This window comes from Phoca vitulina, unplaced genomic scaffold (assembly GCF_004348235.1).
Source record: "Phoca vitulina isolate PV1807 unplaced genomic scaffold, GSC_HSeal_1.0 scaffold32, whole genome shotgun sequence".
Classification (NCBI taxonomy): domain Eukaryota; kingdom Metazoa; phylum Chordata; class Mammalia; order Carnivora; family Phocidae; genus Phoca; species Phoca vitulina.
Window position 1 is genome coordinate 16,446,480 of NW_022589735.1, and position 14,101 is coordinate 16,460,580.

The 14,101-nt window shown below is 35.3% G+C and overlaps 1 protein-coding gene across 1 annotated transcript in view; it reads right to left on the bottom strand.

Annotated features, from left to right (window-relative positions):
- SRFBP1 (serum response factor binding protein 1) overlaps window positions 1-14,101 on the bottom strand; it is a 60,191-nt gene that overhangs the window by 14,091 nt on the left and 31,999 nt on the right. The window contains exon 4 of the mRNA XM_032425196.1: window positions 7,712-7,783. Coding sequence (XP_032281087.1) covers window positions 7,712-7,783 — 72 coding nt within the window. The remainder of the gene's footprint in view (window positions 1-7,711; window positions 7,784-14,101) is intronic.

Here is a 14,101-nt window from a genome sequence, read left to right on the forward strand (position 1 = left end):
GATGTGACACCAACAGCACAAGCAATAAAAGTAAAAGTAAACAAGTGGGGCTACATCAAACTACAAATTTATTGCAAAACAGAAGAAACAATCAACAAAGTGAATAGGCAATCTACAGAATCAGAGAAAATATTTGCAAACCGTATCTCAGATAAGGGGCTAATATCCACAATATGGAAGGAACTCATACAACTCAATATCAAATAAATAAAACAAAATAAATATAAAATCTGATTAAAAATGGACGGAGGACTTGAGCAGATATTTTTCAAAAGAAGAAATGGCCAACAGGTATATGAAAAGAAGCGCAACATTACTAATCACTGGGGAAATGTAAATCAAAACCACAATGAGATACCACCTCACACTAACTTGTTAGAATGGCTACTCTCAAAAAAACCAAGAGCTAACAAGTATTGGTGAGTATATGGAGAAAAGGGAGCCCTGGAGCACTGCTGGTGAGAATGCAGACTAGTACAGACACTAGGGAAAAAAGATGAGGTTCCTCAACAAATTATAACTAGAGCTACCATATGATCCAGCAGTCCCACTTCCAGATATACACCCGAAGCAAACGACATCTCAGAGAGATATTGTGTTCACTGCAGTATTATTCATGATAGCCAAGACATGGAAACAACCAAGAGTCCATTGACAAATGAAGTGAATAAAGAAAACATATATATGTACACACACACACACACACACACACACACACAGGAATATTATTTAACCATGAGAAAGAAGAAAATCTTTCCATCTGCAACATGGATGAATCTGGTAGGCATTACAATGACTGAAAGAAACAGACAGAGAAAGACAAATACTGCATAGTATGACTTATATGTGGAATCTAAAAAAACCAAACTCACAGAGGCAAGAGCAGAATGTTGGTTGCCAGAGACTGGGGTGGTAGAGGAAATGGGAAGATTTCGGTCAAAGGGTACAAATGTTCATTTAAAAGAAGAGTAAGTTCTAGAGATCTAATATTCAGTATGGTGATTACAGACAACAATACTTTATTATATACTTGAAAGCATCTAAAAGAGTACATCTTAAATGCACTCACCACAAAAAACTGTAATTATATATGGTGATGGATGTGATAATTAACCTTATTATGGTTATTTTTCATAATATATATGTGTATCAAACCAGCAGGTTGTATAACTTAAACTTACACAATGTTTGTTATATGTCAATTATATCTCAGTAAAGCTAAAAACAAAAAATACAAAAATTTTTACCAAAATATTTAACATTAATATATCAGCATTGTTAGGCAAAAAGCAAAGAAATAGCTTCTCAAATTCTCATTCATTTAGCTGGCAATCTATTTAACAATAATGTGGTCTTATAGATATGTGACAAACCTACTTTGCAGCATAATGATATTTGCAAATACACACTTCAGCATGTCCTTATTGCTTCTAATTTTTATAAACTGGAAATTTTGTTAAAGTTGGCTACCTAACACCATCACCAAATATTTTAGAGCACAACTATTGTTGTTATACTGAAATATGAAAAATGTCAGAGTCATTTAAGAATACTTAAACATCAACAGATAATACAGCATAGAAATGCCATAAAACTCTTGCTTGAGTATGTGAGGGTGCACAAAACACTTAATTTTTTGGCAAAATGAAACTGAACACTGAGGATAAGCCCTGTTATTTTTACATCTGCTACAATAAGGCCTTTGAAGAGGGTCAAAAAGGCATTACCAGAATGTTTGACCTGCAAGCGTTTATTAGAGAAATGAAAAAAATAAAACAAAACAAAAAACAAAAAAGCAAGAGCGAGAGATAGTAAGTGAACTGCCTGAAGTCAGGCAGCTAACGGCAAAGCAACACTAGTTAGAATGCAGAAACTCCTAGAAATTTAAGCCTCTTCCCTTTGCTAATCAGCAATTTTTGCAAATAGAATGCATTGTACAGATCTTCTTAGGATACATCTAGTCTTTCAAACTTATGTTTGATGTTTAATTGCTAGTTGTTTTTAGTTAATTTATATCTGTTCTTGATGGTCAGTTACTAATCTGCAAATCTGAGTAACTTACGATTTGGGGAGTAGAAAAAATATTCTAAAGGGGAAAAACTGTTAATGGCATATACATAAGTTGCATGCTTTACAAATACTAAGGAATTCAGTTTTCATTCTTCAAAGATAAAAAAAAGGGTACACATGTATTTCTTAAAATGTCTGATTTAAAGAAAGTCTTAGTTAAAAATATCATGTTTTATAAATGACAGCAATCATTTTATTTTTTATTTATTTAGTTTTTTAAAAGAGTTTATTTATTTATTTGAGAGAGAGCACGAGCAGGGGGAGAGGCAGAGGCAGAGGGAGAAGCAGACTCCCCGCTGAGTAGGGAGCCCGATGCGGAGCTCGATCCCAGGACCCTGGGATCAAGACCTGAGCCGAAGGCAGATGCTTAACCGACTGCACCGCTCAGGCGCCGCTGACAGCAATCATTTTAATAAACTTTATTTCTCCTAAGTAAACAATGTCAAATTTAACATTTTCAACCTGTTTCTTAACAAAGCAATTTGAAATCATTCAATGCATTTTTTTACTTCAAATTTTAACAAGAGGTAAAGGGAATACAGATCAATGATTTTATCCAATAATTAGACTAACAGTCTTGACTTCATTTCCAGATTACCTAGCTAGCTGGGAACAAAAGCTAGAACTGACAGTCAGGTTTCTGAATCTAGTCTAGTATTCTCAAGCGGTTTTCTTCTAAATTGTTTGAGATAACCTTCTCTCATTTTGTGACTCATCTCCAAGCCCCCCTCTCAAATCTTTTTGGAGAGAAATTAAATATAAGCATAAAAAAGAGGCTTGTAAAGTAAATGGGCAGAGGTCTGAAGCTCCGGCTGTGCTTTGGGTTTCGGCAGCCGTCAGCTGTGTCTACGGTTTGCTTATGTCTCTGGGCAGAGGGTAAGAACTCAAAGAATAAGCAGAGCAGAACCTGTCATGAGACCTTTCAAATTCTTTATTCCTCCTTATTTCACTACTGTCCATCTTCCTTCCTTCCTTTATCCCTCTTTGTATTCACTGATATTTATACTTATATAAACATGTCTAAATAAATGGGAAGGCATGGTCTTACACATAAGGACACAAACACCATCATTTGAGGCTCACAATCTTGCTCTAATTTTAACGGTTAAGACAAATGAACAACTAATTCATCAAAGACAGGAATGTGATAAACTTCACAGGAAAGATGAAAAATGTTACGGAGGTTTATAGAAGAAATCTGAGTAGTCATATATCTGAAATTTACATAAACTGATTTTGAAGCTTAAAAGACTAAGTTAATTCTCTATGAACAGTTTTTACACCTGCATGAAAAAAGTTTTCATAATATTAGAGGGTATGAAGGAACCACAGCTTTCCTTATTTAACGTTGACACAATATTTGCCATGGAAAATTCTCAGGAAACTGTGGTTTTCGCACACCTCCAGTTTCTTCCATTGCAAATAAATTAAGTAAAAAGGGGGAAAACACCTCATCTTTTTATGGAAAAATTTTATTTTGGCATATGGGTATTTTTTATGAACACAAGCATTTGGTGTTCAATTCTGAAAAGAATTTTGAGAATGTACATGTGAATACAAACAACAGTCTAAAGATGAAAAAGCTCTCTTACATGCAATGTTCCTTCCTGTGAAAAGCTGCCCACAGCAAACTGACTCTGAGTGACCTGGTAGAGGCAGAATGCTGGTAGCAGCAGTCTCAATATTTAGACTTAATTTCAATTCTAGGTTTCACCTAAAGATATATTAATGTGTGCATTTATTAAAAACATGTAGGGAGGTAATAAGAAACAGTCCATTCAGCGGGATCAGAAGAATTGTGACAACCTAAGGCTTAGAGTCCACACTGAAGGCAAGGGGAGACGTTTCTGCATCTGTTGAGCTCTTATAATCCCTGAGACACAATGATTCTAAAATGGAGTCTTACAAATAGGGGACCCAGGGGCACCTGGGTGGCTCAGTCGTTAAGCGTCTGCCTTCAGCTCGGGTCATGATCCCAGGGTCCTGGGATCGAGCCCTGCATCGGGCTCTCTGCTCCACGGGAAGCCTGCTTCCTCTCCCACTCCCCCTGCTTGTGTTTCCTCTCTCGCTGTGTGTCTCTCTGTCAAGTAAATGAATAAAATCTTTGAAAAAAACAAAACAAACAAACAAAAAACATATAGGGGACCCATTCCAGCCTTTTCTTCTAAACTTCTGTTTTGTAGGCAGAGACCAGGGTTTAGACCTTGGACCTGCTATCTGCTAATGACTTACCATAGGTATATTTTTGACCTTTCTGGGCCTATTTGTCCCAGTTATTATCTTCCCTGAGAAAGCTAACATGTATAAAGCACCTAATGAGTCGGCAACTGTTAACAGAGGTTAACAAATACTAATTTGCTTCCCCTTATATGGTAGTTGTTTAATATACCTGTCTTTTACTCCCTACTAGATTATATATTCCCCTGGAAAATACTGAGTCTCCTATTCCCTTCATATCTTCCACACTGCCTAGCTGATTGCTTTGCATGCAACACATGTTTTGAATTGAGAAGTTCCTGAAATCCTGGCACCAGCTGCCTGGAAATGTCAAAATTTTCATTCTTCAACTCCCTAGCTTTAAACTTTCATCATATACATATTAACTGCCTACTTAACCTTTCTAGCCCTTTTCTGCATTTGAAAAATGAAGACACTACTATTACCACACACACAACACCACATGTGTGCACATATGTGCAGATGAATGCTTTCTACATGAGATCATTGTTGTAAGATCAACTGAGATAAGAATGTATATGGAAGAACTGTGCAAGCTGTAAGATATTACATAAATTATTTTGCTCTGCTCTGATCTGATTGTCAGATAGCCTCAAACATACAGAGCTCTATGTAATAGACTTCGTTCCTGTGAGGTTATCTTCCACTGAGCTCATTTCCTACAACACGCTGAAGAACAATCAATCCGTTCTACAGAACAACACTGCTGTCTGCCTCATTTTTTAGAGGTTTAATTTATTAACAGGTTTTCAAACAGAAGAGCCTGAATCCAATGGAAGAATACAAAATAGGTGAAATCAAATAGCTTGGGAGGAATCTGAAATGATTTCTTAAGCAGGGCAGTTTCCCTTTGCTTTAAATCCCTCCAGGGTTCCATCAAGAACTTGGATTAAACAACTGTTTCTCCTTTCTCCCTCTCTCCACTTTCCCTTCCTTCCTTGCTTTTGTTTAGAGGAAGGTATAAACAAAGCAGAAACGTAATCAGGTTTCACTTGACCCTTGACAGTGAGATCCTAGGCTTTTTTTTTTTTTTTAAAGATTTTTATTTATTTATTTATTTGAAAAAGAGAAAGAGAGACAGCGTGGGCCAGTGAGAGTGACAGCAGGAGCAGTGGGAGAGGCAGAGGGAGAAGCAGGCTCCCTGCTCAGCGGGGCTGGATCCCAGAACCCTGGGATCATGACCTGAGCCAAAGGCAGCTGCTTAACCGGATGAGCTACCTAGGCGCTCCAAGATCCTAAACTTTTTATCTGAATTCGTATTAAAAATCTCATGACCATGGGGGCACCTGGGTGGCTCAGTCAGTTAAGCGTCCAACTCAATTTCGGCTCAGATCATGATCCCAGGGTTGTGAGATCTAGCCCTTCAGGCTCTGTGCTTAGTGGGGAGTCTGCTTGTCTCTCTTCTCCCCTCGTCCCCCACTGCCTCTCGGGCCCCTGCTCATGCACACGTACTCTTTCTCTAAAATAAATAAATTTAAAAAAATTTCATGACTACAAATCTTGTCATATGCAAATGAATTTACTAATACAAAATAACAATGATAAGCTAATATAGATGTTTGTTGTCTCCCTTTTTTGGAGAAGTGACACTTCACACACTGGAAAGTTGAAGGAAGGGTTGTAAATGGAAGAGGATACCCTAAAAAACTGATTTTATAAATATTACACATACACTAATATTAATCTTCCAAAGTGAAAACAATCTGGCAGAGAAGATGCTTTTTACTTTCACCATAAATTAAACATTAATCAATACTTTTAGAATTTAGCAACCAGAAAGCTCAAAAAACTTATTCTGGAAAAATGATTATTTTTTTTAAACTTTCAAGAGAAAACAAAAAAAAAATTCTGTAACATTTTTATTCAGTTACCATTATTCTATTTAACATGCCATTATTTTGTCTGAGATACAGACCAAACCACAGTTTAAAACTGTATTTTCTCCTCTCTTTATGAAAAAAATCCTAAGAAATAAGAATATTTACTGTAAAATTATTCTAGTACAAAATAAAAAGACTGTTGTAAAATCTTGTTCATGGATTTAGTGTTGCTTTTCTCATCAGGACAATGGCACCAACAAGTTTTCCCTCCCCTCAAACAAATAAAAACCTTTCATATTCTGGCTTTCTTAAAATGCTTTAAAATCTAACGTCTCATATCACTTGTAGAAAAGTCAGCCCTAGTCTCAAAGAATCAAAGCATTCTTTCCTGAGGCCTGGAATAGGCAAACTGACGTCTACAGTTGGAGATTCTACATAAGGCTCTGGGTAATCAGTAAAACAGGTAGGCAGAGAATCAGTAAGGACACAAATCACCTGAACACCACCAACAACTAACGTGACCTACTTGACATTTTTAGGATACTGATCCCAAGAGAAAACATACTGTTTTCAAGTGCATATGAAATATTACCAAGATAAGCCATTCTGGACCATAACAGAAATAAAAATCATAAAAAGGCTGCTCATGGATCATAAAGGAAACAATAATGAAAACATACCTAGAAGACCCTTTAACTGTTCAGAAATTAAACAATATACTTCTAACTAAACCACAGGTCAAAGATGAAGTTTCAAGGGAAATTTAGAACATTGTGAACTCAAAGAAAATGAGAATACAACCCATCAAATTTAAGGGTGCAGCTAAAGGAATGCTTACATAAGGCAACTTTGTAACACTAAATGCTTGTTAGAAAATAAGAAAGTTCTAAAATCAGTAACTGAAGCTTCCACATTAAGAAACTAGAAAAAGAGCAAAGTGGACATAAAGGCAAGAAACAAGAAATAATATACATTAGAGCAAATGCCAATGAAAGTGAGAACAGAAAAGCAACACAGAAACATCCATTAATCCAAAATCTGCTCTCAGGTTGGAACTGTCTTATGTAGACATTAGCAAATTGGGCGGAAATGAAAAAGGGGAAATAGTAGGAGCAGGAGAACTGGGTAGAAGTCCCAACTGTGCCATATAACAGTGTATGTATAGCTCTACTCAGTTCACTTCATTCTTTCTGACCTAGTTTCCTCATTTGTAAAAAGGGGGTAAAAATAATCTTTCACGAGTACTAAATATGGAGATTAAATGGTCATAAAAATTACCAGGAAAAAATAAAAATATTGTTTGTCCTGTTTAGTAAGATTAACAAACTGTTACTAACACATAAATGGCACATTAAGTTCAACATACCTTTAAGGACCTTGAAGGTGTGCTATCACAAGCAAAGCAAAATTCATAAATTACCATAAAAATATTTTTTTGGTGGCAGTAACGGAGCTCAAGTGGGGAAAAATCATCAGGCTTGTTGATAAGTTTTTTCTTCAAGGACAAAGGTGACAAGAGAAAGTAAGTCAACCATATAAAAAGGAACTTTTCTTAAAAGAAAGACAATCCACTGCAGATATACCTTTTTGCAGATTTTTTCAAAGTTGATATCATCACCGAGAGCAGATTTAGTTACTATATCAGGTTTCAATTCCTGTAAAAAAAAAAAAAAAAGGAATTTTAGTTATGAATCTAATTTTATTTACTTATTTTATTTTTGTGGGGGAGGGGCAGAGAGAGATGCAGGAGAGAATCTTAAGCAGGTTTCATGCCCAGCACAGACCTAAGTGGGGCTCTATCTCACAACCCTGAGGATCATGACCTCAGCCGAAATCAAGAGTAGGATGCTTAACCAACTGAGCCACCAAGGCGCCCAGTTATGAATCTAATTTTAGTGCACCATTCGTTATTATGAGGTACATTTCTTCCCATGTTTGTCTTTTAAGAAATCTGGTATTAAATAAGTTCTTAATTTTTGGATGAGAATAACTCCTATCACAGTATGAACTTATAATACTATGAAAAACTACAGCAAAATGAATTTAAGAGCTAATCCTCTTAAGACAGTTATACTCAGATTCCATGGAGGCCAGAAAATTTAATGTGCCATTAAATTTCCAGCTTAATAACAGTTCTTTAATTGAAATAAGATTAATATAACTCAAAATATTAATTTAAGACTTCTAAATTTCAAAGAAATTATTACTTATTTTAATTACATTTCAGGGCATTAGCAATTACATCATTTCACAGAGAAATGTAAAGATTTATAGAGAAATACTTAATTTTAATTAATGATTAAAAAAACTAAGCTACAAAATACTTTTATATTATACAAGAAATTAATCCAAATTTACTTTAGAAAATTAAAAACCAGAAAAGCAGAGAAAAAATAAGTAAAATTACTAACAATGTATACACGGTTACAATTTTACCATACACCCTTCTATATGTTTGAGAGAACTGAGTTTGATACACATTTCACTACAGAATGAGGACTTTAGATCATACAAAAATGAAATTTCTCTTAACAGTTATCAAGTTATTCTACTGTGCATGAAAAAATACAATGAACATTTGTGTATTTTTTTCATAATACTATTTGGAAGAAAGCTAAATAAAATCAGATAGCTGGTTTTGAAACAACACTGAGTGATAGTGAGTTAGATAAAGGTATGATATGGCAAAAACTGTACAGGAATTATTCCATGAAAATTATTTAAATTATATGTATTTTTAAGATTTATTTATTTTAGGGAGAGAGAGAGAGAGAGTCTGAAGCAGACTCCACACAGAGCATGGAGCCCACCATGGGGCTCGATCTAACAACACTGAGATCACGACCTGAGCCAAAACCAAGAGTTGGAGGCTTATCCGAACATGTCACCAAGGTGCCCCTAAAATATATTTTAAACAAAAATAGGTCCAGTGCACCTGGGTGGCTCGGTTGGTTGAGCACCAACTCTTGGTTTCGGCTCAGTCCATGATCTGGGGACATGAGATTGAGCCCTGCCTGAGGCTCCCCACTCAGTGGGGAGTCTGCTCTCTTTCTCCCTTGTCCCTCCCCACGCTCACACACGTGCACCCACGCGCATGCTCTCTCTCTCTCCCTCTCAAATAAATAAAACCTAAACACACACACACACACACACAAACCAGGACCATAGCATTTTGTAAACTAGCTTTATCATTTAATGACAGAGCAAATATCTATCCATTTTCTTTTCATTCTCTTACATCACTGTCCTTATTTATTTAGCCAACCTTTTATTATCAGACATTAGTATGTTTTCTGATTTTTTAAATCTTTTTATAAATAAGAATGGTGTAATTATCCTTGTACATACTGATTTGTGTAACTCCTGAAAAATTACCACAGATTCTGTATTAAAGAACCATACTATGCTTTGGAAAATGAGCAGAATGGAAAAAAAAGAAATACTGATAATGGTCTAATGTCAGAAAGATCAAAAGCACAGTTTCTGAAAATACTCAATTTTATTTTGTATACATGGATGCAATTAGGAAAAAATGTGTATGTAAAACAAATCTATGTAAGGAGAATAAAAATAATAGATTCTTTCTTTTAAGTCTGTATGTGTGTGTGTGTGTATAATGTCTTTAGGAACTGATGAGCTACTTTGAAAGATGGCCTCCCTGTCAGTTTAAAGTCAGTAAAACTATTTAAATTATAATTTAAAAAATCCAAATTTTTTTGTCGGCTGGCTATAGGTATCTTTTTCTACTCTGTAAGTAAAAAAATCATTCTAAAGAGTAAATCAGTTAAATGTTATTGCAAATATGAATATAAGACGTGCAGAAGATAATGCTGCTTAAATCTCAACCAATCCACATACTCCCTCCAAAAGAATAAATTCAACAAGGACTACATGAACCATGCCTTCATCATTATTAGGAGGTAGAGGATACAATAAACTTCAAAATATCTCCAAGTTGAGAAACTAACACCAAATTCAACATAGTACTCACTGCATTACAAGCTTGCACATACAGAGAGCCAGGGAGTAGAAGATTAAGATACTGGGGAAGTTGATACTAGAAAAAAAAGACGTCCAGATTGGATCAAAAAGCAAAACCTAAGTCTACGCTAAATATATGAGATACACAAAAAAACACAATGATTCAAAAAGGCTAAAAACAAAGGAATTCACCAAGATATACGAGGCAAATAGGAACAATTAGGAAGCAGGAGTTGAGATCATGTATCAGATGAAGAATAATTCAAGTAAAGAAAAAAAATGAAATGAGACACAGCAGAAACTACAAGATACGGAAAAATAGAAACACACTACTAATGGAAGACTTTCATACAACCCTCAGTTCAAGAAAGTTGAGAATAGGGGGAAAAGCATTAGAAAATCTTAACATAATTAATAAGGTGTATCTGTCATGGATTTATTTTGAACATTATATTCTAGTAATACAAATTATACCTTCTTCTCAAGCACACATGAACGTTAAAAAATTTATCACATATGAAGTCAAAGTAGGTATTAGTAAGTTCCATCAAGTAAAATACTAAAAACAACATTCCCTGATCACAATGAAAAAGTAGGAATTAAAGAAAACCAATGGAAAAAAAGGCTATTCTACCAGGAATTTAAAACAACAACAACAACAACAACAAAAACCTCAAATAACTCTTGGGAAAGGAAAAATATAAACAGCAATTTCAGGGTTTCTGAAAATTAATAAGGCAACACTGCATTTCACAATCTATGGGACACATTTAAAGAGGTTTTTATTTTTAAAACAACTATATAAATAAAAATAAGGTAACAGAAATAAATGAACAAATGCTCAACTAAAAGGAACCTAAATTATCTTTATTCGATTCTTCACTTATCAAATGGAAAGGAAGACTCAATTAAATCATGTGATTTTTCCAAGGTCCTATTGTTAGTTGGTGGTAAGACTGACCTTAATTACTGCTTCCACTAGATCATAATCTATTTTATTGCCACTTTGATATAATCCAAAAGATCTCCACCATATTTAAAGCATTCATGTAAAAACTAACACAGAAGTTAAACTCTACCTCATGGTTCCAATGTCATGTGACCAATGAACACAGTCAGAATCTTCTAGTTATAAGAACCTTCTAGTTTTAAATGAGGCTGATTTATAGAAGTTTAAAGTATTTACTGTACCTTTCAACACACACAAAAAATAGATATGTTTTTGAATAAATGTGAGGCACTAAGCAACCCCAGTACCTAATTCTGGCAACTTACGTGGTCTTTCAGAAATACTGTTGGGAAAATGTTATGAAGGTTCAAAATAAACAGAATACGCTTAACAGGGAAACTGAAGTTGATCTGAATTGAATGAGGTTGAGAATATTTAAAGAAACATGAGTGCCACTAAAAACGGCTGGGCATTTCTTGGGTAAATTATAAGCAAGAGCCGCTGTCAGAATCTGTGAAGGATGTGGGATTTTACCCTACTTGAAAGTTAGTAAGCAAGCCTGACATGGTTTTGTGGATGCCAGCAGAAGACACAAAGCTCTTGGGCCAGAGATAAAGAACGGTTTATTACTCAGCAACAGCAAGAGCCAGAGTACCTGCTCTTTATCTCATTCGTTGTTTCTGAAAAAACTCAAAAGCCCCAGACACACCGTAGACAATGAACTTAAATTAAATCCACACAATCAAAACTAAAGGAGCCTTTAAGGAATATAATACCTCTGAAAAATGGCCACTAAGTAGAGAATATATTCTTAGACTGAAGAAGGGAAAAGCATCTGTTTACATTCGTACCTTTGGGAGTATGACCAGCAAACACAAATTAGGGTTATGATAACCTCTACTTTTACAACATAACTATTATTTGCACACTCTGTACTAGGTTGAACGGCTTCCCAAGTATGTCCATGTCCCAATTCCCAGAGCCTGTGAGTATGTTACCTTACAGGGCCAAAGAGATCTTGCAGATTTACTTAAATTAAGGATTTTAAGATGTGGGTACTATCCTGGATTATCCAGATGGGCCTAAAGTAACTAAAAGTTCTGAGAGCAGCAGAGAATAGGAGTGAGATAGAGATTGGGTTGGAGGTGGGGGAGGGAGAAAGGAAATGAGCAAGAGAAGGAGGCTGAAACCTGAAGATGCTATGCTGGTGGACTTGAAGATAGAAGAAGGGGCCATGAATGGAGAAATGCAAGTGGCTTCTAAAAGCTGAGGGTGACAGGAGACTGACTTCTCTAGAGTCTCCAGAAGGTATACAGCCCTGCTAACACCCTGATTTTAAGACTTCTGACTGCTAGAACTCTAAGATAATATATCCTTGTTTTAAGCCATTAAATTTATGATAGTTTGTTACAGAAGCACTAGGAAGCTAACATAGTTTCTATCTCCTACTAATCTTCGTATTATTCATTACACTGTATTATTTGGACAAGCACTCTGTGCCATAAATAATGCCCAGAATAAAATATTCACCTTAATTACCAAAGTAAAATTTAGATGGAGATGAATGACTTAAACATTCCTTACGACAACACTCATTCTTGAGTATTTTGGAGCCAAGCTGTTTATTGCCTTTGTTTTAAATATAAGCACATGACAGCATAGGGGATGCTATCTCCTATGTTAACCTAGAATTTCTGTTTAGTGCTATCACAAGTAGACAATGAGAAGCTAATAAATAAAATGTCATTTTAGACAATGCAAAAACGGCAATAAATAGTGTATTATGAAGTTATTCCTCCCTCCCTGTATGTTTATTCATAAGAGATCAGGTATTGCCTTTCAGAATAAGACTCCTGATATATTGTCACAAGTGGATAGACAGCACCTCAAATGTTAGTATTCCCTTCAGAAGGCAAGAGGAAATTTAACCTATGGCCTTTTTGAATCCTTCTAAGAGTCCACTGTGGAGTCTACTTGGGAAGTTCATGCTAAACTTTCAGAATTCACAAACTGTCCCTTACTGCTCTAAATTCTAGATTTATGTACATTCTGACTCAGCATATCTAATATACTTTCAAGGGATAAGTTTTAAACAACATTTTCATTTCTCTTGGATTGAGTGAAAAACTAAACATTGGGTTATAATTTGGCCACACAATTTTAGTCATATTTTAAGAATAAATTACCCTGCAAATGGATTATGAAAACCAGTTGCTACACCAAAATTCATTAAGGTCCACTAGATCAGTAATTTAAACTGTCAGGGATATTGGGAATTGACTTTTTTTTTTTTTTAAATCTGAAGTAATTCACAATTTTCAAAGAATACTTGGGATGATGGGTAGTTCATAGGATTTTCAGCTGTCAATACATCTTTTATCTTTGTTATAAGTGAATGGTTCCCCACAAGAGTTCCAAAAGCAGGTAAAATTGCAAGGTTTGTGGATAAAACCCCACAGAGCCTTAATTTAGGTAAAAAGGAAAGAACTCTGAAAGACAAATGGTATTTAGAGGCTTGAACCATAAAGAGTTGCAACAATTTCAGTTTTCTGCCTCACTATTCAGAAGTGGAGGTACACTCTAACCAACCAGCTTGTTGGGAACAGTTTTGCTTCAAGTGCATGGGAAGGAAGCAAACCTGAACACGGCCAGGCAGTAAGCTATCTAGTCAAACCGAAATGGCCTGAGGTACAATATAAGACAGTCACAGAATAATTTATGCTTATATTAACCTTTGCCTTCCATTTTCTTGATATAAAAATGGAATGAAAAGCCTACAGTGTAGGTTCTTCAAGGGTAAGAAAGGTGTTTTATTCAATACTTTTGCCTATTAGATCCCAGTACAAAACATTTATTGAACAGAATTGGACCAGAATAAAGCAATTTAAAATGCCTATTTCTTAGTGAGAAGAGAAAATCTAAAAGAGATCAGTAAAGTCTCTTATCAAAACAAAAGTCAAATCCAGGATTTGCCAAAAAATATTTAGTTGCAAATGTGGGCTTTTTCTTTATGAAGCAAAGCTGAAGAGAAATTCTGGAAAGA